A 26316-nucleotide genomic window follows, 5' to 3' on the forward strand; every position below is an offset into this window, starting at 1 on the left:
TTTCTTCTTTTTTTTTTAAATCAAAGAATCCTGAAAAAGCATCTAAACAGCACATTAGAATGTTTTCTGAATGATTATGTGACACTGAAGACTGGAGTAATGATGCTGAAAATTCAGCTTTGCCATCACAGGAAAAAAAAGAAAAGAAAAGCGGTTATTTAGAATTGTAATAATATTCCACAATAACATTGTTTTTACTGTATTTTGATCAAACAAATGCAGCCTTGGAGAGCATAAGCCACTTTTTTTTTTTTTAAACATTAAACAATCATACATATTCCAAACGTTTAAACAATATATCGGAAAAAATGAGGGTCGTAGTCTGAATGACACCTCTTGTTATTTTTCAAAAGTATATACAACAAATATTTACACCTTAAATATTGAAATTGGTTCATGATTATTTCACTCAGTTTAGATTATCATATTTTTGCATAATTGGTATGTTTTATATGAATTTTAATAATTAAAAATTAAACCTCCAGGTCTGGGAAAAAAGGTAAAACAATAAAACATCATGCATGATACAAAGCATGATACAAAAGCTTCCAAATATAATTGTAATTTATTGTAATGAAATAATCTGTAAGTCTGAGGTTAAAGAAGAGAGAGAAAAAACTTCCACTACCACTGCAGTTACATTTATACACTGAATGTTTTTTTTTTATATGCATGGTGCGTTGCATCAGCCTCGTAAAAATACACCCCAATTACAGACATGCAGGTTACATTCTAACACCAGATCTTCAACCACTACATCCTTTTTTTTAATAAAAAAAAAAAAAAAAAAAAAAAAAATTAATTCCCCTTACCCAATCTGAAAAGTTCAGAAATAAACCAGCCTAAATAATACAACCCCATTTTCAAAATAAAAATCAAGGCCACCAACCACAAAAGGGACAAGATGGAGGTTTAATGAGAATTAACAAAAGCATCAATGATTCAATGAACATGATGGGTTTGAGTAAACTCACCCGATTTACTCAGCATTACGAATAGAACAATTTACATCATGCAGCAGTAAAAGCTGCAACGTGCACATTCACTGTGGAGGTGACGTGCTAGTGTTGTCGACTTTGTCACTGCGGCCAAAAAGACAGAAAACACTATTATCAGTGAATTATTATGATAGGCTCTAGGCAATTAAAGGCTCGTGATTATGATAAGTGTGATTAGTCTACTAATCTCTTAAAATGACGACTTATTAGTCAATCAGAAAATTATTTCAAGGGCAGCCCTAGAAATGTTCTTGTTGACCATATTGTGCAACACATGACCAGGACTGTACTGAGTGTGACCTGAAGAAAAGGGAGTCATATCGAGAGAAGTGGCATTTTGGTTGAAACTGAGATCAAATGAAACTCTTGATGAGCTTATTCTACTAAAAAAAGGACAAATGTGAGTTCTTAATCATTTTAGAGTTATTGAAAGCAAAAGACTTAACACTAAACATACTCAGCCAGTTAGTGCAAAGGCCGTAACTGCACATATGCCCCTTTGGCACAGTGAAACGTTTTGTATAAAGCTTGTGGTTAGCACGAGTCAAAATGGCTCACACCACATGTAAGCCAGGAAGGTCAACCATGAGAAGAAAACGGTTTTTTTACTGCTGAAGTATTATTATAATCTTACTTTGTGACAAAGAGCTGGATGATGAGGGAGAAAACGAAATATCCACAATTCATAATCAGTGAGGTGTAGCTATAGTTAGCCGGTAGTAACCAGTAACTTACATTCTGATGGTATATCCCTAGTGGAAAATAAATATACTAAAATGTATTTGAAATACATTTGTTTCATGCCAAGTATACTCCAAATACATTGACATATTTATGTGCTTAAGAATACCTTGCAATTGTACTTTTAGTATAGTAAACCGGTATACGTAAAGTCTGCTGTAAAGTTTTGTGCTTAATGCACTTTAATTGTGCTGAAGTAGTGCTTAAGATATACTGAAGTTTGTGGTTAAGTGGAACTATTGCAAGTATACTTGAGGTACACTTTAAATATCTTGCATTTTAAAGACCGATATTATTCAAAGATCGTACAGTCCTCATCAATGTGACATCAAAACACATTTTAGGCTTAATATTGAGAAATGTGCATTGTGCACAAGCAATACTTTATAATATTATAATTTTTAGATCAGTAAGTCTTGAGTAATACGTCAGTAAATATATTAATATATTTGAATTATACTATAATATAGGCACTCAGTTACTGCTTAGCCACAAGAGACAGAATGCAGAGAAGGGACAAACAAAGGTGTTGACTGAGGAAAAGATCTAAGAAATGTAGTGAGTAAAACAGTCATATGTGGACTGCTACCATGCTTTACAGGTCAGCCAGTCAGAGTAGGCTACTATTTCATGCACAATGCCATCTGAAACTTTCTTTATGACACACATTCATACTAGTTCAAATATTTTTATTTATTGTTTATTTACTGACATATCACTTGATACTTACTGATATAAAAATTGTAATTAAACTTTATTTGGAGTACTGCTTGTGTACAATGCACATTTATCAATATTAAGCCTAAAATGTGTTGGAAAAATGAAAATGTCACTATTGATAATAATATCAGTCTTTAAATGCAAGATATTTAAAGTGTACCTGAATTAAACTTGCAATAGTTCCACTTTCAGCACAATCAAATATACTTCGGTATAGTTAGACTTCATACTTTCTTACAATTAAAGTGCATTAACTACAAAACTAGTTGTTCAAATTTAGCAGAATTTAAGAATACCAGTTTAGCGATATGTAAATATGTAAATGTTTTTGTAGTATAGCATGAAATAAATGTTTTTGTATATTTATTTTTCACTAGGGAAGCATTTGTACTTTTCAATCGACCATTTTGCTAAACTGAGATTACCATTTCAGTCAAATTAATCAAATTCAATGAACTAATTTGATGCAATATTTTATTTGATCACAATGGGTTATGTCTTTTACACTCAATGTTTTGTTCATATTGTCAGCAGATGTTCCCATGTTTTTATACATAATATTTAATAAAACATTGGTGCAAGTGACTTTTTTTTTTTTAAATTTAATTGAGTACACATTTTTTATTATAAAAGATTGAAATCAGTACACAAAATCAGATCAAACTATGGTAAATTTTTGTTTTGCCCCTTTTCTGTAAAGTTGGTGAAATGTCACTTACACCCTTCTGGTTCTCACCCCTCGATATTACCAAGTATTCCTATTAAACTACTCATTTATTCTTCACTTTAAAGCATTCGTTATTTGATTGTTAACAAAATAGTGCTATTGTGTTGAGCATTATTAGCATCACACTGCAGTAGTGGACATGTCAGGGCATGTCACACGACAGGAAACAAGAGAAAGATGTCTATCATTATATATCTATATACTGTAATCAATCAAATGTATTATCACTAGGGGTACAGAAGCTGTAAGCAGATGAAGATTTAAAATGAAATTCAGAATCGAGTCAGACTGACGATCACCTGATGTACGTGTTTTGTCACCCAAATCACTTCGAAAGGAATGACATGGATCAAGAAAGAATAAACAGTGCTCAGGTTTACTACAAAATTATTTAACAGAAAATAACAGTAACAGGAAGTAGTGACTTCTTTCCGATATCAATGAACATCAAGAGAACACTTGCATAGCTCAAGGGTGATAATAATTTAACAACTCACTCTTATGTTCCAAAACCTGTATGATTTTTTTTTTTTTTTTTTCACTTTTGTGGAACAAAACCGATGTTTTTGAAGAACTTTGCTTTCATACTCCACCGATTCTACTACAAAATTTGACCAGACAACACGTGTTCTCCAAGCCAAAAAAAAACAAATTCTTATAAAATGACTAAATGGCTGTAAACTGGCCAAAACCACGGATCGCTACAATCTATTATCCTCGCTGACTCAAGATCAGATAACACTTAGATTTCAGTTTAGAGAATAAAAACCACTTACGATTGTCAAAATGCACATGCAAATAGACATTTCCTTATTTCGTGTGAAGATGCAATCCAAGCTTTCATCTCAACATGAACTTTCATTCAAACTTAGATTAAGTCTGTAAAATGACAACCCCTTTGGGTGTTAATAAATAACTGATGAACAGAGCATGCAAAGAAAATAACTCACCAATGCACCAGAGACTGGAGGCTGCATCATGACTGAATGAGAATATGAATGAATGCAAAGGATGTGAAGACTGCCTGCCCACCTCTTCAGTGTGCCCAGCCTTTTTTTCTTAAGATACAATGTTGTGACATGCATCATAACCATTCTGCTTGTAGCACAATGCAAATCACTGATGACTCATATAAACCGTGACACCACGGCACAGTAATAAAGTTATCCTGAATATAAAGGTGTTTATATCCTTCTGTTTGAATGTTAAAAGTTAGCAATGTTTAATCAGCATTCCCATACTCGGTCTATGCAACTTCTCTATTGGAATCACTGGTAAATACCAGTGATCAAAAAGTCACCCATTCAGATATGTATGTGTCATTACGTTTCACAATGTGCATTCAAAGCATTACATTCCAAAGCTGTTTGACCAGGACTGCTTGCCACTTCTTGGTTTACTGTAAGAGAACATGATGTCAGTCTCTCCTAGCAGATGTCTAAATGATGTATTTCCACTGTAAGATCTGCAGATAGGAAAGAGGAAATGATCAAATGACATCAGTCAGTGTTCTCCATTTCTCACTTTAAATCAGCTTGCAGGCTGGGACACCATCTTAATCCAGCTATAGAGGCAGAATTCAAGCAGGTTTTTTTCAGCAGGGTGGACTGTAGTTGGAAGTTAACTGACATGATTCGATTCATTTCACCATGAGGGAAATATAGAATGGTAAGGTTGGGGTTGGTAAGATTTTTAAATGTTTTGAAAAACGTTTTTTCTCTTCACTAAAGCTGCATTTACTTTTCAGCATCATTACTCCAGTTTTTAGTGTCTCATGATTCTTCAGAAATCACTCTAATATGCTGATTTGGTGCTTATGCAGCACAACATTTCTAATGATGAATATTGTGCTTGAGTGGCGTGATATTTTTGTGAAGTCATAATACATTGTTTTTTTTTTACATTACAATACATTATTGATGTCTTTACTGTCACTTTTTTTTTTTTGCATTTTAATGAATCCTTGAATTATTAATTTTTTTTTTTAAAAGAATATACTTTTTTTTTTTTTAATTATTATTTAAGAAGCTAAACTAAACACCACATCCTGTTCTCACCTTTCCAGTGAGAAATTGGCAGAAATAAAGGACCATCCACTGATACTCCCTCCGACAGCTCAATTAAACGCAGAACTTCTTCAGGGCCATCTACCAACATTTCTTCTGGCTCATCAACACTCATCTCTAAACCGCAAGGAATGAACAAATAGGGACATGAATAAATACCTAAATCTATGAGACATTATCTTTGAGTCAAAAACACCAGTGACTTATTTGAAAGGTAAAGTGGCCTTATTAGTGGGTTTTTTTTTTGTCTTGTATTCCATGAAAACATCAACATCAATTTATTTGAGAAGCAAAATTGCATTAGAATCTAGAGTAACTTTAATTGTGTTTAAATCTCATTAGGTAATATTTAAGGAGGTGAAATAAAAGGTAAAAAAAAACCTGACTGTGTCTGATAGTAATCAGGTCTGTAAAGAAATGACAAAAGTGGTTGGAAGAGAATGTAAAGGACAAGGGGGAGTTCCAGCCAAATTTCTTGTATGTGAGAGGAAGGTTTGTGTCAAAGAGAGGTGTAAAGCAGTGATTACCATAATTGAGCTCCTTCCGAGGTAAGGGCATATTACATTATCTAGTATCTTATCATATTTTATACTGCTATGTAACTCATTTAACTGATGCAATACATACTTTTCATGGCTTGTGAAATGGCTATACCACTCTCAGGTGTGATTTCAAGAGAATAAACTGAATTAAAATGTGGTTTTCTTACCATATTGGCAAAGTTTGTTTTTGTTTTAAGTATAAATATCACAAAATGTAGTGGAAAAAAAATTAAGTAAATGTAGGAAAGATCACATTTGACAGTATTTACCCCAATAAGAGCAGACATAAAGGACAGAAAAAGAAAAGTCAATGAGAATCCAGTAAAAGAAAAGATGCACTAAAATCTGCAATAAATAATTTAGAAAAATAAAAGTATTCATATTTGGATGCAGCATTTACAGAATAAGCATATTGTGGATGTATTCTTTGAAAACAAGCCTTATTGTCTACAATTTTGCTTCTAACAGTAGATATTAAAATGCCCCACCTAAATTGTTTTGTCTGGCCTCTAAAACAGATTATGGCTGCATCCAAAAATTACATATTCTCTCTTAAATAGGTATGTTGGATAATTAATTACTTCACTATGTTCTATATAGTATGAATATAATATGGATGTACTACATTCGTCATGTCATTATCACATGATCTGCCAGCACCAGTTGCAACTCTCTCTCGTAGACTCCTATGCACACTTCAGACTCTCCGTGGTAGTAGTAGGTCATCCATGGTACTTTTTATCTACTCTTTTATGAGTATTAATAATCCAGACATACTTCTCGTGTCACATACGTTTTTTTGTCTACTATATAGTAGATAAGTATGTGATTTCGGGTGCAGCCTTTAATTCCATGCTAGTGAAGTTACACACTTCAGTCTAATTCTTTACCGGTGGCATTTCTACATTCAGTGGTGCCAGTGATTTGCTTCTGGACATCGTCTAAGAGGAACTTCATTGGTGGAAGCTCATCATCACTGTCCTCCGTGTCCAGATCAGCTCCATCTGTGATGTACATCTCTCGGTGTCTCCCTTTATTTAAACAGATAATGTCTAGTTATGTAAAATATTTAAATAAAGTAAATAAGAAATTATAATAGTTACCACCTTACAGTATGATTGTGTACATTTTCACTATTAACACACACTAACAATTATCATTACTTTTAATTTTTTATTAATTTGTTTAATGTTAATTTAAACATTAAGGGAAGATCAGCGAACATACCTCAAAATATGTTCACTGGCTAATCAGAATCAAGTATTCCACAGAGTCATGTAATAATTTGTGATAATGGCAGGCTAGTTTTACATTATCCATTTACTACATGCCTACTGCACTGTAAAAAGTGATAAGTTGACTTAACTTAAAAAATTGAGGAAACCCATTGCCTTAAAATTTTTAAGTAAATGATAATTAAAAAAATAAGATAAATAATAATAACTTAAAATTATTAAGTACATAATATATATATATTTTTTTTTTAAGGCAACAGGTTTCCTCAATTTTTTTTAAGTTAAGTCTACTTTCACTTTTTACAGTGTGCCCATTGAAATATGTGGGCATGGACATGAATAATTTTATGTGTAATAAGACCTAATAAGAGCTGAAAATGAGTAATAAGGAGCTTATATTTTAACATTTACATTAACCAAGATTAATACATGATGTAAAAGATTCAAGATTTGTGATATCTAATGCATACCAGACAAAAGTTAGAAGTTCAAAAGGTCAAAATAGAATAAAGATTTTTTTTTAAGTCTCTCATGCTTTATTTTATCAAACATACAGCAAAAACAGTAATATTGTGTTTTTTTATTATATTTTAAAAATTTTATTTAAATTATAATAATATTTCACAATATTACTGTTTTTGCTGTATGTTTGATACCACCACAGAAATAAATTACATAAAAAAACATTTTTAATTATAATAATATTTCAGAATATTCAAACAACTGCAAACTTGGTAAGAGACCTCTTTCAAAACAAAACTTAATTATTCCACACTCCATCGATGGTGTATTTAGAAATGTAACTAATAAAATCAGGGTAGTAAAAACAGGAAGATGGTAGACCACAAAAGATGCTCTTTGCACAGCACCATCTTCCACAGAATTGTTGCTATTTTGGGCTCTGACCGTTTTTTTCCTCGAGCCTCGTGACCAAGGGCTTTGTGATGAGATGCAGTTGGTGACTGTTGCTTATGTGCTGCAGCAGGTTTTTGGAATGAAGGACAGACAGACTATAGAGCACCTGCTTTTTCTCATGCAACCCATTTGCATAAATGGTAAACTTCCTCCCCTGTAGTAAAGCCAAGACCATAACTAAAACTGCAAAGCAGAGGGTTAAACATCTAAAGACAACAAGTACAGTGAGTGCGTAATTATGCAAGTTGATATGATTGTATTTTTTTCCCCCCCAAACACATAGTTGTGCATAGTTAAGCAGGGTTTTTTTTTTGTTGTTTGTTTGTTTGCTTTTTACATGCAGCATGGGCCAAAAAAGAGAACCAAATCTCACTGAAAAGTCAAAAAATTTTAAATGCCAAGAGAAGGATGCAGTAAAGCAATACTAGATATTGCGAAATTAAGGCGTTCCCACTGGACGGTGAGATGCTCATTGGGTCAGTATAGTCAGAAAAAAAAAAAAACAGTTTGAGAAGATAAGTCGTATGTTAACTGCAAAAGAATTAAGAATTAAGGTGAAAAATCAGGTGTGAAACCATAAGGAACCATTTAGTCTCCATTTCCACCATTTTCCAGAACTGCAACCTACAGTACTCTGGAGTCTCCAGTAGGGATGGGCGATATGGGCTTAAAAGTATAATCACGATATTTCTGGTATTTTATTGCGATAACGATATCGCAATAAACTGGATCCAAGATGGCGGCGCGATCAGACGCAGCGGCTGCTCCAGGTCCCAAAGACGGTGCTTTTTTGTCTTTTAATGTCGTCTGTTCGTCTCCAAATAGTGTAAATGTACCTCTAGTTCATAAGGAAATCACTCCTAAACTCAAATATGTTCGCCAAAGACTTTTGGATATCGGCAACGCATACAAAGACCAACTCTCGCCGGCGGCTACTGAGAAGCTACGAGGCCTCTGTTTACTGCTGAAGCCGGACATCGAGACCGCGGCCTCGCCTACTGTCGCTACCCGCACAAGGCGGCGTCAAGCGGTGTGAGAGAGGACGGAAGCGCGGTAAGCGCGGAGGTATCTGAGCTAGGCTGAGGAAAACCCCACAAGACCGGCTCTTCCAACACTCATGCTCTCAAACGTTCGCTCTCTGGAAAACAAACTGGACTTAATTCAACTCAGTCGATCTACACAGCATGAGACAAGGGATTGTTGTGTGTTTGTTTTCACTGAAACATGGCTGAACGACAACATCCCGGACTCCGCCATTCAGCTGCACGGACTAACTTGCTACCGCGCGGACAGAGATTCATCACTGTCTGGTAAGACTCGCGGCGGTGGCTTGTGTGTACGTCAACAAAGAATGGTGTAACAATGCTGGGGTAGTGACAAAACACTGTTCATCGCTGGTGGAGTTTATGTTTGTGAAGTGTCGACCGTTCTATCTGCCGCGGAGTTCACGGCCATTGTTATTGTCGCGGTATACATCCCACCGTGCACTAACGCAAAGGACGCGCTCATGAGCTGTACAGCGCCATCAGCGAACAACAAACAAATAACCCCGACGGCTTTTTCATCATAGCCGGTGACTTCAACCACGCAAACCTAAAGACAGTTTTGCCAAAGTTCTACCAACATGTGAACTTTGCAACAAGGGGAAATAACACACTCGACTTTGTTTACACAACAGTTAAGAGCACATACAAAGCTGAACCCCGCCCCCACCTCGGGTACTCAGACCACATCTCTGTTATGCTAATCCCAGCATACAGACCACTTCTGAAACTGGCCAAACCGGTTCACAAACAGATCAAGGTATGGCCAGACAATGCCACCTCAGCACTGCAGGACTGCTTCCAGGACACAGACTGGAACATGTTCAAAGAGGCGGCCACCTACAACAACCACACAGACCTGCAGGAGTACACTGAAACAGTGACTGCTTACATCCAAAAGTGCACTGATGATGTGACAGTCACCAAGACCATCACCACACGCGCCAACCAGAAGCCATGGATGACAGCAGAGGTTCGTGGGCTGCTAAAGACCAGAGATGAAGCATTCAGATCAGGAGATAAAGCAGCCCTCAAAACAGCTAGAGCCAATCTGTCCCGCAGCATCAAAAATGCAAAACGGTCATATGCTCAAAAAATCAACAATCACTTCACAGACAGCAGTGACACACGGAGCCTGTGGCAAGCTATTCAGACCATCACAGACTACAAGCCCCCGCCACAGGCCTGTGATGACGACACATCCCTCCCAGATACACTCAACCACTTTTACTCACGGTTTGAAATGCAGAATGACACACCTGCACAAAAACTGCCCACACCTCCCAACGACCAGGCGCTCTGTCTGTCTCCAGCCGACGTAAGGAAGTCCCTATCTAGGATCAACCCACGCAAGGCTGCGGGTCCCGACAACATACCTGGCCGTGTACTGAAAGACTGTGCTGTACAGCTGACAGATGTCCTAACAGATATCTTCAACACCTCGCTGAGCCAGGAAGTCGTCCCCACATGTCTCAAATCCACAACAATCATACCGGTACCAAAGAAATCACCTGTGTCCTGTCTAAATGACTACCGTCCCATAGCACTGACTCAATCATAATGAAGTGCTTTGAGAGGTTAGTCATGCACAACATCAAAACCAGCCTCCCAACACACTCGATCCGCTCCAGTTTGCATACCGTCCGAACCGCTCTACGGACGATGCAATTTCCTCCACCCTCCACCTAGCTCTTACCCACCTAGAAAATAAAGACTCCTACGTTAGAATGCTGTTCATTGACTTCAGCTCAGCATTCAACACAATAATCCCACAACAGCTCATAAATAAACTCAACCTGCTGGGCCTTAACAATTCCCTCTGCAATTGGATCCTGGACTTTCTAACCGGAAGACCTCAGTCAGTCCGTGTCGGCCACAACACCTCGAGCACTACCACACTGAACACAGGTGCCCCACAAGGCTGTGTGCTCAGCCCGCTGCTCTTCACGCTGCTGACCCACGACTGCACTGCCAAGTCCAGCTCCAACCACATCATCAAGTTTGCTGATGACACAACAGTGGTAGGCCTCATCAGCAACAACGATGAAACGCACTACAGAGAGGAAGTGGCACAGCTGGCTGAATGGTGTGGCACTAACAACCTGTCCCTCAATGTGAGTAAGACAAAGGAGGTTGTGATGGACTTCAGGAGAAACTCCGGTGATCACCCCCCACTGACCATCGACAGCTCGACTGTGGAGAGAGTCAGCAGCACTAAATTCCTGGGGGTGCACATCACAGAGGATCTCACCTGGTCCACCAACACCATGTCACTCTCCAAGAAGGCACAACAGCGCCTACACTTCCTCCGCCGGCTGAAAAGAGCAAGTCTCCCTCCACCCATCCTCACCACTTTCTACAGGGGCACCATTGAGAGTGTGCTGACCAGCTGCATCACTGTCTGGTACGGGAACTGTACTGCAGCAGACCGCAAGACCCTCCAGCGGACAGTGAACACCGCTGCAAGGATCATCGGTGCCCCTCTCCCCTCCATCCTGGACATTTTCCTCACACGATGCTCCAGCAAAGCCAACAGTATCGTGAAGGACTCACACCCTCCCACAGTCTCTTCCAGCTCCTACCATCAGGAAGACGGTACCGGAGCATCAGAGCCCGCTCTGCCAGACTGCTCAACAGCTTTTTCCCCCAGGCTGTGAGAGCCCTGAACTCAAATCACCCCGCCCCTCTCTGAACCCCCATACAAACCCCCTACCTCCTGTAACATGTAACGTGCAATTCAAGTGTGCTACACACAGGTGAGTGGGCCTGTACAAACCACCTGTAGTAGCACACTCTCCTCCTCTATGCGCACTAGTCACTTTTCACACACACTGCTGTGTGTACACAAATCCACAAAAGAACTCAGTAATATATGTATGTTTACATGCTCATGCACTACAAATCCTCCTGCACTGTTCCCCAGCCAGCTGCTTGAACTCAATGTTTCTCCTTGCACATGTACAGTATTTATCTGAAGCATTCGTATAGTTTGTATTTTTTAGTTTGTATAGGTACTTTTTTATAGATAGTATATTTATATTTATAGTCAAAATCTATCAGTAGGATAGTTGTGTATAGGTTATATTGTCTTACTCCATTGTTGTATGCCTGTATTTATGTAGCACCGTGGTCCTGTGAGGCACGACATTTCGTTCCACTGTATGCCCCCGCATGTAGCGGAATGACAATAAAGCTCAACTTGAACTTGAACTTGATATCAATGACGATAATTCAGGGAATCCTGTTTCTTTAGAGAAAAGTATTAGGTAACACTTTATAATAACTGCACACTATGAATCATTAGTAAATAGTCAATTCATTATTTATAAAGCATTGTTACAACATTAATAGGCATTAGTAAGCAGTTTATAAAAACAGCTATAAATGTTTTGTTCTTGAGCATATCTATAATGTTTAATAATCGTATTTTCATACTTTATTAATGATCAATTTATCATTTCTAAATTACGTTATTTACAAACCAGTTATTTAGGAGTTGTCAGTGGTTCATAAGATCATTTAGAAAGTGTAAGTAAATGATTAATAAACTATTTAAATGTACATTTATAAATCTTATTTAGACACATGATAATAGTTGCTCAGTGTGTTAATAAATGCTTTATTAACACATATTCCTGCTGTAATTCATGATAAAGTCAGGTAGTTATAAAACATTTAGTAGTTGCCAGCCATCTATTTTTGTGAGCTCATCTAAAGTGAGGACTATTCATACCTCGTAAAGCATTTACAAAGGAGAGTTAAAGGCTCATTTATCTTCCAAACAGACAAGTTAAACAAACACAACACAGAGGGATACAGAACACAGAAATATTTTTTCAAGATGCAAAAATGAAACTGTACAACTGTACAACTAAAAAGAAAAATTAAAGTGTACAGTTGGACAGTTTCATTTTTTTTTCATCTTGAAATGAATATTTTTGAGTTCTGTATCCCTCTGTGTTGTGTTTGTTTATTTTTTTCTGTTAGGAAGATAACTGAGCCTTTAAATCTCCTTTGTAATAGATATGCTTATAAATCAAGAACAAGGTATTTATAGCTGTATTTATAAACTGCTTACTAATGACTATTAATGTTGGGACAATGCTTTATAAAGGATGAACTGACTATTTACTAATGCTTACCTAATGATTCATAGCGTGCAGTTATTATAAAGTGTTACAAAGTATTATGTTTGCTATTTTTACTCAGAATAGGGTGTTGTGAGCATTACTGAGTACATGTTTTGACTGTTTAATTCACACTGGAAACTCCACATATGTTTATCTGTGTTCTTCAATCTTGGGTATTTTTTTTATAAGGAAATTATATGTATAATGCAATGCTAATCAACATGGCCTTTATCACTGTATATAATACTATCATTCTGTAATATGAAACCATGTCTGGTCACAAAAAGAAGTTAATTCAAACACCCAACTATGTTATTAAGTTAATTTGGACAAAAAGCATGTCAATAAATTATATCTTTGTTGGACAACAGGTTTGTAAACAGGCTCACACACATGCTACTGTAGTACATTTATTCAGAACGATTTTTTTTGTGTGTGCACAGTACAGCCCTAACCAAACCAGTTCCAGACTGTAGAAGGAGCTCCTCATCAAGGTTATTATAGTTTTTATATTTTTTTTATTCGTTTTATTTTAATATCGTTTTCAAGTTTGCTATGAAATTTAGTTTAGTTTTTATTTGTTTCATTAATATATATATATATATATATATTTTTTTTTTTTTGTGCGCACATTTTTATTTAGTTTTATATAGTTAGTTTCAGTTTTAATTAAAGTATAGCAGAATCAACAGATCACTTCCAGAGTGAAGGCCAAAGAAAGACTTAGCATAATTTAACCTTAGTGAGGCAAACGTTTATAGCGACAAAATTATCCCATGCTGAGATTGATAGATGGTAAAAGTAGCCTATACAAATATACACCAAAGGATGCAAGCCTTTTTACTAAATGAATCTACACAAGTTGCACTTAATGTCATATCTAATGGTGTGTTGAGATATTTCATATGAAAATAAACGTAGCCTAATTTGGTTATGTGTCTTTTTTCTTATTTAACCATAATCGTGATATTGTAACTGTCGTGCCTTGTGCACTTTTCCGTGAACATCCGCGCATAAATCATAACTGGGACTAATGAAATTCAATAATAACGGCAATCGTAGGCCTGTTTAAAGGCTCACATTTGAATATGTTATTTTCTTTATTTATGAAAAATTATAAGCATGAGTATGATGTGATTTAGCCTTTGCATATTTATTTGTTCAAAAGTTTGGCAGTGATCACAAGATGTTATGGCACGTTTTGTATTGTTTACAGAAAGGTGCGTTCTAATTTTTTCTTCTTCTGTTAATTATCATGTTGCGTATCTGTTTTTCTTCAAAACACCAACTTGCCTAATGATGGTTTGATTGCTTGTGTTATATGAGAAAATTAATAAGTTTGCCTACCTGATGTTGTAGATTAATGCGGGTGCGGTTCGGCTCAGGACTCGCGGTCTTTATGTCAAACGGTTCTGGCACAGAAATAAATTAGAGCTGCTGTCGGGTAACGGGTCGGGTGTTCTGTTAAGTACTGCTGGTGCACGTTTACCAAACAGGACCCGTGCAGGACTCTGCTTTAAACCGCTTTGCGTCTCTCCGTCAGAGATGCGCCATTTACATGTATTTCCCATACCGCCACACAGCTCATATATTTTTCAGCCAAGGGGTGAGAACGTAATGATTACGAAACCGATCATTTATTTTTGTTAATTATTATCTTATTTTATTTCAGTTAGTTAATCAATAACTGTTGTTAGTTTCGTTTCGTTTTCGTTTATGAAATATTTTGACATTTTTATTTTATTTCAGTTTATGAAATTGTTTTTTCATCAATCGTTTTTGTCTTAGTTTTATTTTTCGTTTACGAAAATAACCTTGCTCCTCATTTAGCGATAAACTCCTCAATTTCAAGTTCACCTTCAACAACTAGGCCTATATGTCAACAACTAGACTTTATCGTTATTATCGCGGGAAGACAAATTTTTATCGTGGGGAGAATTTTTAACAGTATATCGCAAACGATAAGATATCGCCCATCCCTAGTCTCCAGAAGTTCAAGGTGTCAGGTTCTCAGGGACTTTGCTAAGATAAAGAATCCTGAAATATGATTCTGAAATCCTGAAAACCCTCACTTCATAAAAATATTAAGCCGATGTGTTGTGAAATGCATTAAGAATACATTAAGACTGATTTATTAAAAAAAAAAAAGTTTTATAGACATATTGGTTGAGAGTGACTGATATGTTGAGATTGACTCTCGAGGGACCAGCACCAGTTGAAGTCAGTCAACAGTGGCGGTGGCGAGGGAGTCATGGTGTGAGCTGCTACTAACAATGAGCAAGACAGACCTTTCAGGGTTGGAGATGGACTAAGAATGAACTCCAATACTTACTGCCAGATTCTGGAAGATAAATATACAAATGGAAGAGGTGCTGGTCCTTCAAGAGTCACTCCAAACCTATTTGTCCATAAAGCCTTAAAAAAAAAAAATCAGTCTTCATGTATTTTATGACACTTCAGCTTGTAATTTTACTAAGTGGGGGTCATGTTTCAGGATTCTTTACCTTAGCAAAGTCCCCAAGAACCTGACACCAGACTCCAGAGTAGGTTGCAGTTCTGGAAAATGGTAGAACTGGAGACTACTCTGATGACGAAATTCCTATCACACACACTGTATGACGTTCCTTTGCGTACACGTGAAAAGTGAAGTATACTTTGGGCTTAAATGGGTCCTGATGGTTTCACACCTTATTTCTTAATTCTTTTGCAGTTAGCATGCATCTTTTCTTCATGTTCTTTTTTCTTCTGTGAAAATGAATTTCCTCTCTGAGGACAAATAAATGATCTATCTAACTGACTGTTTTTTTGTGATCCTGCTGACTCGATGAGCATTTCACTGTCCAGTGGTCGTGCCTTGATTTAGCAATTTCTAGTATTGCAACCTTCTTGAGGGCATTAAATAATTTTCAACTTTTCAGTGCGAGTTAAATCTCTTTTTGGCCCATTTCATCCATAAAAATAACCCTACTTAATAATTATGCACACCTGAATATAACACATTTTTTGTTTCCAGCCCTTGTTAACAATCATGTACTATAACTTTAAAATAATTATATGTACAATTAATAGTACTTATTATTACTAAGCACTGTAGCTCCTCAGAAAGATGCTTTTAAGCCACAAGTGATTGTTGACTGGTTGAATTTTTAAACAGTAGAAACAATAGAACCTGAAAGGTAATGGATTGGATAGATGGCCATGGCAAATCATACACAAACTTCTGTTCTCCATTCGGCGCCTGGAGAGTAGAAACGAAAAACATATATAACCATAAGGGTGAGATGCATGCATGCTTGCTTTCTATGAGTGAATGGACTAGATTAAAGCAACATGAATTTCTATTCTGCCCCAGGTCGAATAATAAACTAGTTTAGTGCTGATTTGGTGCAAATCTGAGTGGAAAACCACACGTTTATGGGTAGAATATGATTCGTGTGTGCAATATAATACACATGGCATGAATGATTTTGGAGTTACCTCAGAGATCTGAAGTCCTGTGGATGCCACACCCATGAGAACACAATCTTGTGGTTTATTCTTTTCCTGAGACAGCAGGAGAGGAGAGGAGGGGCAGAAATTGAAAGAAAGAGACAGAGAATTTTATTAGTGAAATGTGATAAACATTGGTAAAAATCGATGATTGAATCAGGGTTGAGCAAAATTCAGGACTGAAGAATTGGCTGCAGCAATGATGTATTTTGTAGGGCAACCTGCAAGTTAGCATCACCCTCAACAAAAACCCAACAGAAATTTTCTATTGGCTCTTGGATTATTACAAAAAATAAGCTTTGTGCCAACAAAAGTTTTGTTCATCGTGATAATTTTCACGAACAATGTGTGATTCTTCCATCAGTTTGTATACACTGAAAAAAAATTGTGTAAGATTTACTTTGAAACAATTTGCACTCAGAAATTGCTAGTAAATATTAAAAAGCAAATAATACATAGAAAGTCAAATTTTGAAGTAAAAAGACTGAAATAGTATCTTCTTGTAAATCTTACTCCAATAACCTGTATTATTAACTTTGAGGGGAATATCTATCTATCTGTCTGTCTGTCTCTGTCTTTCTATCTGTCTGCCTGTCTGTTTGTGTATCTATCTATCTTCTTTTTTTCAGTGTACCTCATTTTAATTTCAGGAATTTAATTGAAATGCAAAAGGCATTCTCATTTCTGAACAATGCACAAGTCTGGTTTGACTGAATACCAGTGTTGTAGTACTCGAGTTTGAACAAGAGTCTGTCTCAAGTCCAAGACCATATTTTCTATGACCGGACAAGATTACTGTAAATGCTATGGAAAATATGTGCCCCGTTCTGGCGAAATGAGTCGGAAGTCGCAATGTTCCATTTTAAGATAATGAGGAAAAACAATGAAAAAAAATTTGATTTTTCTTTTTTTTTTAGCTAATTTCAAAGAACAGACATTCAAAAATAATCTCCCAAAGTTTCGTAGTCCAGATAATTGAGTAAAGGTATTTAAATGACTATTAAGTTGACTTAAAGTTTTACTAAATTCACTGGAAATGAACATTACTTTTCTCAACTCCTCTCGTCACTTCTGAGCATTTCCCTATATTCTGGGTATCCCCTGAAAAAATAATGGGAATAACCCAACACCAGCATTATCGGTATGTAATTTATGGTACTACTGTAAATAATACTAATGGCATACGTCTATTATGCTCAAGTGCTGTGTGTGTGTGCTTCTGTGTTACATAGGTATCTGCATATAATAGTGAATGGATCTTTTACAACTAGTTTTCCCCAATCTTCTGTGTTTTTCAGAATGAGCAGTGACCATCCTGTCTGGGTATTTTACAAGACCTTTGCCAACTCTGAGGAACAAGGAATATGCCTGCTCCAAGAGGACGCACCACCAATCCAGAGACCCCCTGTTGTCAAGCCCCCTGGCCTGGATTTGAAAAGACAGAATTATCTGTACCAAAATATCCGTGAGTTTTGCACAGAAAATACAAAGGACATTACATGCCCAAAACCGCCAGTTGAGAAAGTAAGTTGTCCCTCTCCCTGCCCAGCTAAGAAAAGAGCTGAAATGTGAATTTAATGTCCAATTTGAATCTGAGTGAGTGTATTTATTGTGTATGGATGTGAGTGAGTGCAATTATTGTGTGAGTGTATTTATCTGCAAGGAGAATCCATTACAATGTGTTTGATTTATTTTAACCCAATATTTAACTGTTGGTATCTCCGTTATGAATTCGTTACACTGTTATTGTCAACTAGCCTACACAAAGATATGATTGCATAAGCTAGCATTAATTTGTTCTCTGTTTGCTTGCAGAGGTGGACAGTAACGAAGTAAATTTACTTGAGTATTGTACTTAAGTAGACTTTTTGAGTATCTGTACTTTACTTGAGTATTATTTTTTCTGGAAACTTGCGACTTTAACTTCACTACATTTGAAAGACAAATATCGTACTTTTTACTCAACTACATTTATATCAAGGTCCCCAAGTAGAAAGTCGTTACACATAGCAGTTTTTACAGTGTGTGCATTTTCAGATTCACTGAACCCTTTTTTTCTGCGAAAATCCGGCCTGCGATCTGCCAGGACCTTCCTGTGTTGCCAAGTGTTACAGTATTTCTAAGCCTGCAGTTTTCCGTCTAGCTTAGAATGGACATTTGGCTGATTTTTTTACGCAAATCTGACAACCTCGGGATCTTCCCTGCTACGCTAATGTAAACGTCTGCGCTACCGCACAGCTAAAAGCGCTCTAAAAAGGCATGCATTAACTCATTAAAGCCCTTTGGAAAATTAACCATGTTTTTACTATAGTAACCATAACTATGATATTTGCAGTAAAATCACAGTATCCACAAATTTACTATTATCTCACTATAGTAACCATATGCTATTTGTAGTAAAACTTACCATAGTTTCATTATATTAACGATAGTTTGATTTTTGTAGTTAAACTATGGTAATACAAATGGTAGGCTAATACATCTGTCAAAAATCGCTGCCCTCACTTCACTATACATAAATCTGAACATTATTTTATTGTCAAAACACTGCACATAAATATATATATATATATATATATATATATATATATAGTGAAGTGAGGGCAGCGATTTTGACAGATGTGTACATATATATATTTTTTTTTTTTTTTTTTTTTCAAACAAATGATCAAAAGTAGGCCAAATGAAAACTTTGGAATCTAAACTGGGAATCAATAAGAACTTAAATCAATAAGCAGAATCAGAATCGGAATGGATAAAATTCAAACAATACCCAACCCTAGCCACATGTTGTGAAGTTCACTGATTTCTGAGCATTTTATGAACACTGATCAGTCAAAATTCAAAAAGATGGTTCTTTGGCGCAACCTGCACACCCATGACCATACTGAGAGAGTATGATCCAGTTTTCTGAAGAGACTAAAGGTTTGTTTTCTTTTCAATGTTTGCTTTGTTTGCCTAAAATGAACCATATCATAGACTTTAATATCTCTTTGAAAAATAACTTTGTAACTTTTAAACAAGTATTAAAATGAGTTCAATGTAGTTGTAGGAGTGTTAAATAAATAAAAAATAAAGATGATTATCTTTATTCAGTTGTTCCATTTCTATAGGTTTGGTAACATAAAGCTCTTAATTCCTAAGATAACACAAGCTAATCAGTGTATTCAGTAGGTTGCATTAGTGGCATAAGGTACTGCAAGTATACAACAATGCGACAATAAAACAATGCATTTACTTTTTACTTTTGATACTTAAGTACTTTTAAAAACATGTACTTCCATACTTTTACTTGAGTAAAAATCTGTCTTTACAACTTTTACTTGTAGTGGAGTAGACCTTACTTTCACTCAAATAAGGAAGTTGTGTACTTTGTCCGCCTCTGTTTGCTTGTCTCTCTGCCTCTTTCACTTTCTCCGTCTCTCACTCACACACACACGCACACACACGCGCGCACACACACACACACACACACGCACACACACACACACATTTGTTTAATTGGTTTATGGGGACTCTCCATAGGCGTAATGGTTTCTATACTGTACAAACTGTATGTGCTATTGCCCTACACCAACCCTACACCTAAACCTAGCCCTTACAGGAAACTGTCTGCATTTTTAGATTAAAACAAAAACACAATTCAAATGGGTATATCTTTAAAACCATTCAAGGTATTGACTAGGATATCATTTTAAAGCTTATGATCTCCTATTTCCATTGATACCTCAGATACCTAATCTCAATTTTGAAATTTGGGTCACTGTGACTCATTTTGCTGGATCAGGTCGCATATGATCTTGGACTCAGACTTAAGTCTGAATCTGGACTTGACTGGCCTTGATTACTACACTTATAAATACAGTGAACTTGAGCAAAACAACAACAATAAAAACACTAACTTTGGACAATCTGTAGATGGTGAGAGGCACATCGCTCAATGTAAATGATTCCTGTATGAAAAGCAAGGCAGCCTCGCTGGATGACATTCCTTTAAGCTCTCTGTGCAGGGCTGGGGTGTGCTTCAGGATATAATCATTCCCATGCTTCTGTACGATCTGTACGATTGCACAATGAAAACACCATTAATTTATGAGCAGTAAGAACAGGTGAACAGGTGCTTTTTAAGCTTTAACCTCTAAAGGGGAAAACCAGCAAATGCAAACAGAGCGCCTTACCCAAAAAGGGAAAAATCCCTGCGGGCTGAAGTATGCAAAGTTGCGTTTTTCGCAATCTCCCAGATCAGCTTGAAGGGCAAAGGCAGCCAGCTGGAAGTACAATCCTTCTTGCTCAAAGCGCTCAGATCTCAAAACTCTCCCTTTTAGCTCAGCATAATACAACTTACGGGCTTCACTGTTTCTTTGAAAAGGAAACAAGCAGTTCAAATGACGCTTAAACATTTTTTAAATTCACAACTTAAATGATACTATTATTTAGGTCTAGAACACTCCTTTATTAAACTTACTATGGCTCAGTTTAATATTTGCTTCTGTCTGGTCAGTCACAGCATTCTGTGGTCAAATATATTTGTATATACTAATGGCTCTTAAACTATATAACTGACCTTTTCCCAGGCAACCCATTTCCTGTATTTAATAAAATAAACTATTTCAGTAATGCTTTTTTATAAGGTTCAGTTCGTTAATATTGGTTACATTTGGAATCATGAACTAACAATGAACCACAATATTTATAGCATTTATTAACCAAAGGTTAATGCTATCTTATAAATGAACTACTGTTCATTATTTATTTATCTTTGCTCATAATACATTACGTGATATTAATTTAGTTGAAAGTTCATTTATACATTCTGAAATGTTAAAATGCACTAGAACATGTAGAAATGAACATTAACCAAGATGTTCACTAAAATGTTATTGTAAAGTGATTCCAGTACTCTATACATGTATTTATTACCATACATTACATAAAAACCCAAGGCCTCAATAAGGAACAATCTACTACATGCTTTCTGTCATGGGATTAATACTTTTGGACCGAATCAACATAGGTTTACTTGATTACTCATTCAAAATAAAATAGATTTTTTTGACTATTATATGTCAGGCTTAACCGGGTTAAATCAAATAAGCCAGGGTGATCAGGACACTGACACAAAGCAAAAAACATTTTCAGATTTCCCAAAAACACAGAAAAGAAAAGTAAAGAAAAGAACACTACTTACAAAATCAGTTGAACATTTTTTACAAAATACTGCACTTTCAGGAAGAGAATCACTTTCTCCTATGAAAAGAAACAGATGGATAATCAATACACTGCATTAGGATGACATGGCATCTCGTGTCATGCCACCTACACAGTAATTAGATATGCTAATAACTCAAAATTACACCAAACTGGAAAAACCCCAACACCTATATACACCTATGACAGAAGCCCGATTACTGATGTGCCATATCATACTGTCTTTCCATTAATAGTCATTTTTCAGTATTTTTTCAGTATCATGTTCTGTAACAGTCGTGATTCGTCAGTCAGTCATGACTTGATTTACTAACAGATTTTTTAGACTTACAGGCATTTACAGCACAAGAGCACTTTTCAGTCATTCTTTTAAAAGAAATTAGTTGTTTTGATCTAATTCTTACTTTTGTGGAAATTGTGATACATTTTTCAAGATTCTTTTATGAATAGAAAGTTCAAAAGAACAGCATCTATTAAAAAAAATAATTATATATATATATATATATATATATATATATATATATATATATATATATATATATATATATATATATATATATATATATATATATATATATATACATCCTTGCTAATAAATAAAATGATTTCTTTGAATTATTCTCAGACTTAATGCTGACAGCAGTGGAACAACCTGAGAGAAATTTGTCAGGAGTATTTCTTAGTGCAAAAGTAATAGAAATTTAAAAACAAGGTCCCTGAAATCAGGGCCTTCATATCTACCTTTTGTTTTATGATGAGTGATTTTTGCTAAGAAAAGGGTGCATGTTTCATCTCACATATAAAGATGCAACATGCAGAAGTGAAATGCATGGTTTTTGTTTAAAAAAAAAAAATGATCTGGTCCTTTAGCAGGTCTTAAATTTTGGAAAATAAAACCTCAGTTGAACACCACCACATGTCGCTAAGATGGAATAGCCATGTGTGACCAAGTTAGGACACCCTATTAGCAGTAATAACTTGAACTCGCATCATCTGGAGGAATTTTGGCCCACTCTTGTTTAGAACGTTGCTCTAGTTTATTGAGGTTTGTGGGCACTTGTTTATTTATGGCTCTCACCACAGCATTTCAGTCAGGATGAGGTCTAGACTTTAACAACCTTGACAACACCTTGATTCTGTTCTTTTCAGCCGTTCTGTTGTAGCTTTGCTGGTGTGCTTGGGATCATTGTCCTGTTGCATCACCCAATTTTGGCCCAACTTTAGCTGTCAGACAGATGGCCTCACATTTGATTCTAGAATACTTTGGTATACAGAGGAGATCACAGTCAACGCAATGACTTTGAGAGGTCCCCAGGTCCTGTGACTACAAAACAAGCCTGAAATCATTAGCCCTCCAACGGCATGTTTAACATTTGTTATGAGGTGTTTGTGCTGATATGCTCATTAGGTTTTCACCAAACATCTCCACTTTGGTCTCGTCTATCAAAGGACATTTGGGGTCTGTTTTGAATGTCTTCCACTAGTGAATAATCTTCCTCACTGTGGAATGATAGACTTCAGATTGTTTGGAAATGGCTGTGTTACTCTTCCCAGATTGATGGCAGCAACAATTGCTTCTCTAAAATCATTGCTGATGACTTTCCTTCTTTGCATTGTGTTAACACAGACCTGAAGGCTCTAGACCAGAGGTCTTCAACCCTGTTCCTGGGGACCCACTATCCTGAAGAGTTTAGCTACAACCCTAATCAAACACACCTGAAGCGGCCAATCAAGCTACTCAAGAAAACTGAAAGATGGGTGTGCTGGAAATAAACTTTCCAGGAGAGTGGGTCCCCAGGAACAGGGTTGAAGACCTCTGCTCTAGACCAGAAACTGCCAAAACCTCTGCTTTTATACTCTCTCTTGCTGATGATCAGTTAATCAAAGGCATTTGACATTAGCAGTGCCTGACTGCTTCTTACCCTCTTAATTCCTATAATAGTAAGGGTGTCCTAACTTTGTCACACATGGCTTTTCCATTTTGGCTTTATTTTTGTTAAATAAATAATAACATGGTGCAATATGACGTGTTGTGTTTTACTTTCCAAATTTTAAGACCTGCCAAGGACCAAATTTTTTTTCTTTTTTTATTATGCCCTTATATGGAAAACCATGAAATTCAATAGGGTGTCCTATTTTTTTTTTTCACATGGGGCGCGGTCGTGTTTTTAGCTTTATTGGAGCTTGACTTTACCTTTGATGTATTCTTTCTCCAGGACTTTGGGAGGTACAAGGACAATTTTTGCTCTAGGTCCAAGAACAGGGGTTGATTGTCTAAGTAAAATGGAATGAACAAGATAAGTGGAAAAGGCTACCTTGATTTAGACAAACAGAGCTGACACTCCCTCCATTCTTGTTTTTTGCAAAGCTCAGCCTTTGGTTAAATCATTCCAACATAAAAGGGCTCAGTCGGCAATTTCACATATGTAAACAAAAACCACATACCCTTTACCACACTCAGACCAAAGAGGGGAAGATCTGAGGTGCAGAGGAGCTCAGACAACTGGTTGAACACGTCTTGACCTCTGTCTTTAAGCTGTAATACAGACATGTTAAACAGTGAGACAAGCTATAAAAGAAATGAACCAGAAAGTAAGATCAAAACAGTGCTGTAACTTAAAATACTGAAATCTGAATAAATGTTCATCACAAAGACAAAATATATGAAAAATATTTTATAACATCCAACATGAATCGTACTTGCAAAATTATAACTTTATAACAAACACAAAAGAGGCTGCAACTCTGGCACTCCATGTCAGATATTCAGAAATCATTGTGATATTATGAAGTATAAATACATTTCACTTACACCAACAGTCATGCTCAGTTCTTTGTTATTGGGCAGAATAACACTCAGAACTCTGCTTTGGTTCTTCATTGTGGAAGTGTTCTCTTTGTGGTCCTCTTCTTCAGCGCCCTCCTTAAATGGTTGCCGTCGATGTAGGAAGAGTTCGTATCCCTCTCTCTGTAAACGCCCTCCCTCTGAAACTGAATATTTATATTCCCTGCTGAAAAAAAACAACAACAAAAAAAAAACGCCCAAAAGGCTTTCCAATATTAGCTGGTTTTACAGCCTTGTTGGTTTTAGAGGATTTCTAGGAACTTGCACGCTGGCCACATTGGGAGATCTGACAGCTAGACAGTTGTAGGGATAATAAATACAATAACTGAGGTAAGAAGAGGACATGAAAACAATAATGTGTGGATGTCAGTTTTGGGCTAAAAATATACAACAGTAAATTGTGAATTTTCTGACAGGATTTAAAGATTTGCTTCTGCATGTACATCACAACATTTAGTTATGGGTCAAGTCTGACAAATAATCCAAAGTAACGTTGCTTAGACTATTTGTTAACATTCATTTATTTCATATCAGTGCATTAAAATGCTTAACAGAAAAAAATGAGTAACAAAGAAAGCATGACCTCACTTGTTAGTGTCATTCATCTTTCAATATTACTACATGACACAGGATTCCCCAATTTTCCCCATTCCTCATTTTGGTCTGAGTTTCGATTGTTTTATTTTACATTTTCATGATTTAATTTTTACCTTTTCATCATCTTGCAAACCAAAGTTTGAGAAACCTTGCACTAAATGACACAGCAATCAGACAACATGCCAAAATAACATGCCAAAAAAAAAAAAACCCAGCATAAAGGCTTTCTGTCTTTATATTTACAGCTTTCTGACAAGTCGACAGAATATGATTTAGTAAACTCGCCAGTCCCGCAAGGCAACTGCAGGACCTCAACTAAATTATATACAAGGCTCATTAAAAATTAAGAAAACATACATTATTTGATATGAGAACATTAAATGTGACTGTCTTCATTTTTGTTTTCTGACATTGATTCAAAATAACACCTCAAATATATTGTTCACAGCACAAAAAGGATCTACTGATTGGTTGCTGACCACACTTCACTTGGGATGAGAGTACATGACTGCATTAATGGACAAGCAACTAATAAAACATCTTATTGCTGTCTGCTGGGAGAAATGCATATGGCTGTTTCTATTCAAGTGAATTTCAAATGTACAATCTTCAGTGCTGATTGAACACATTCACACAATGTAGAGAAGAGTTAGGAATCACATACTTGTTCTGTTATTGGCTATATTCAGAATAGCATACTATTGCTGCATTATATGTGTATATTGTGCACAATATGCATAGAATACCCAGATGACCTATACCGTATAATGCCAAATTTACACTGCAAAGGCAGCATAGAGGTGTCTTTACACAAACTGTTTGATGCAGCTCATAGGTGCCATGAATGCTTTTACACAAAAATGACAACACTGTATACTTTTATACTATGGGCTGAGGTGCATCAGAGCAGGCCTAATTTAGTCTGGCTTTCATTCTGCATTACATCTTTAAACAGAATTTTGAGCCTTAATTTAGCTGTGTAAAGACGCACAAAAACAGCTTATGACGCAAAGCACTGCATCTCATGATGCAATGTGCTTGACCTTGCAAGTATCAAATT

The 26316-nt window shown here is 36.2% G+C and overlaps 2 protein-coding genes across 10 annotated transcripts in view; both read right to left on the minus strand.

Annotated features, from left to right (window-relative positions):
- The window catches only part of LOC131550601 (uncharacterized), a 57792-nt gene extending 53512 nt beyond the window's left edge, over window positions 1-4280 (minus strand). For 6 of the 9 annotated variants that reach the window (XM_058792797.1, XM_058792798.1, XM_058792799.1 and 3 more), the window contains exon 1: window positions 4137-4280. In XM_058792797.1, coding sequence (XP_058648780.1) covers window positions 4137-4280 — 144 coding nt within the window. Of the gene's footprint in view, window positions 1-974; window positions 1083-3962; window positions 4010-4136 lie in introns of those variants that run through there. The other 3 variants (XM_058792802.1, XM_058792803.1, XM_058792801.1) reach the window with 3 other exon arrangements.
- On the minus strand, window positions 3542-25253 carry LOC131550599 (FERM domain-containing protein 6-like). The gene is made up of 12 exons (XM_058792792.1): window positions 24627-25253; window positions 24260-24350; window positions 24009-24088; window positions 21795-21853; window positions 20785-20965; window positions 20509-20664; window positions 16595-16660; window positions 16287-16355; window positions 7936-8098; window positions 6685-6825; window positions 5244-5369; window positions 3542-4651 (listed from the first exon to the last, which is right to left on the minus strand). Exons 1-12 carry the CDS (start codon window positions 24693-24695, stop codon window positions 4614-4616), a joined length of 1239 nt encoding a protein of 412 aa, XP_058648775.1. The 5' UTR covers window positions 24696-25253; the 3' UTR covers window positions 3542-4613.
- Window positions 25254-26316: the final 1063 nt, after the last annotated feature.

Source organism: Onychostoma macrolepis, chromosome 12, assembly GCF_012432095.1.
Source record: "Onychostoma macrolepis isolate SWU-2019 chromosome 12, ASM1243209v1, whole genome shotgun sequence".
NCBI classification, from domain to species: Eukaryota; Metazoa; Chordata; class Actinopteri; order Cypriniformes; family Cyprinidae; genus Onychostoma; species Onychostoma macrolepis.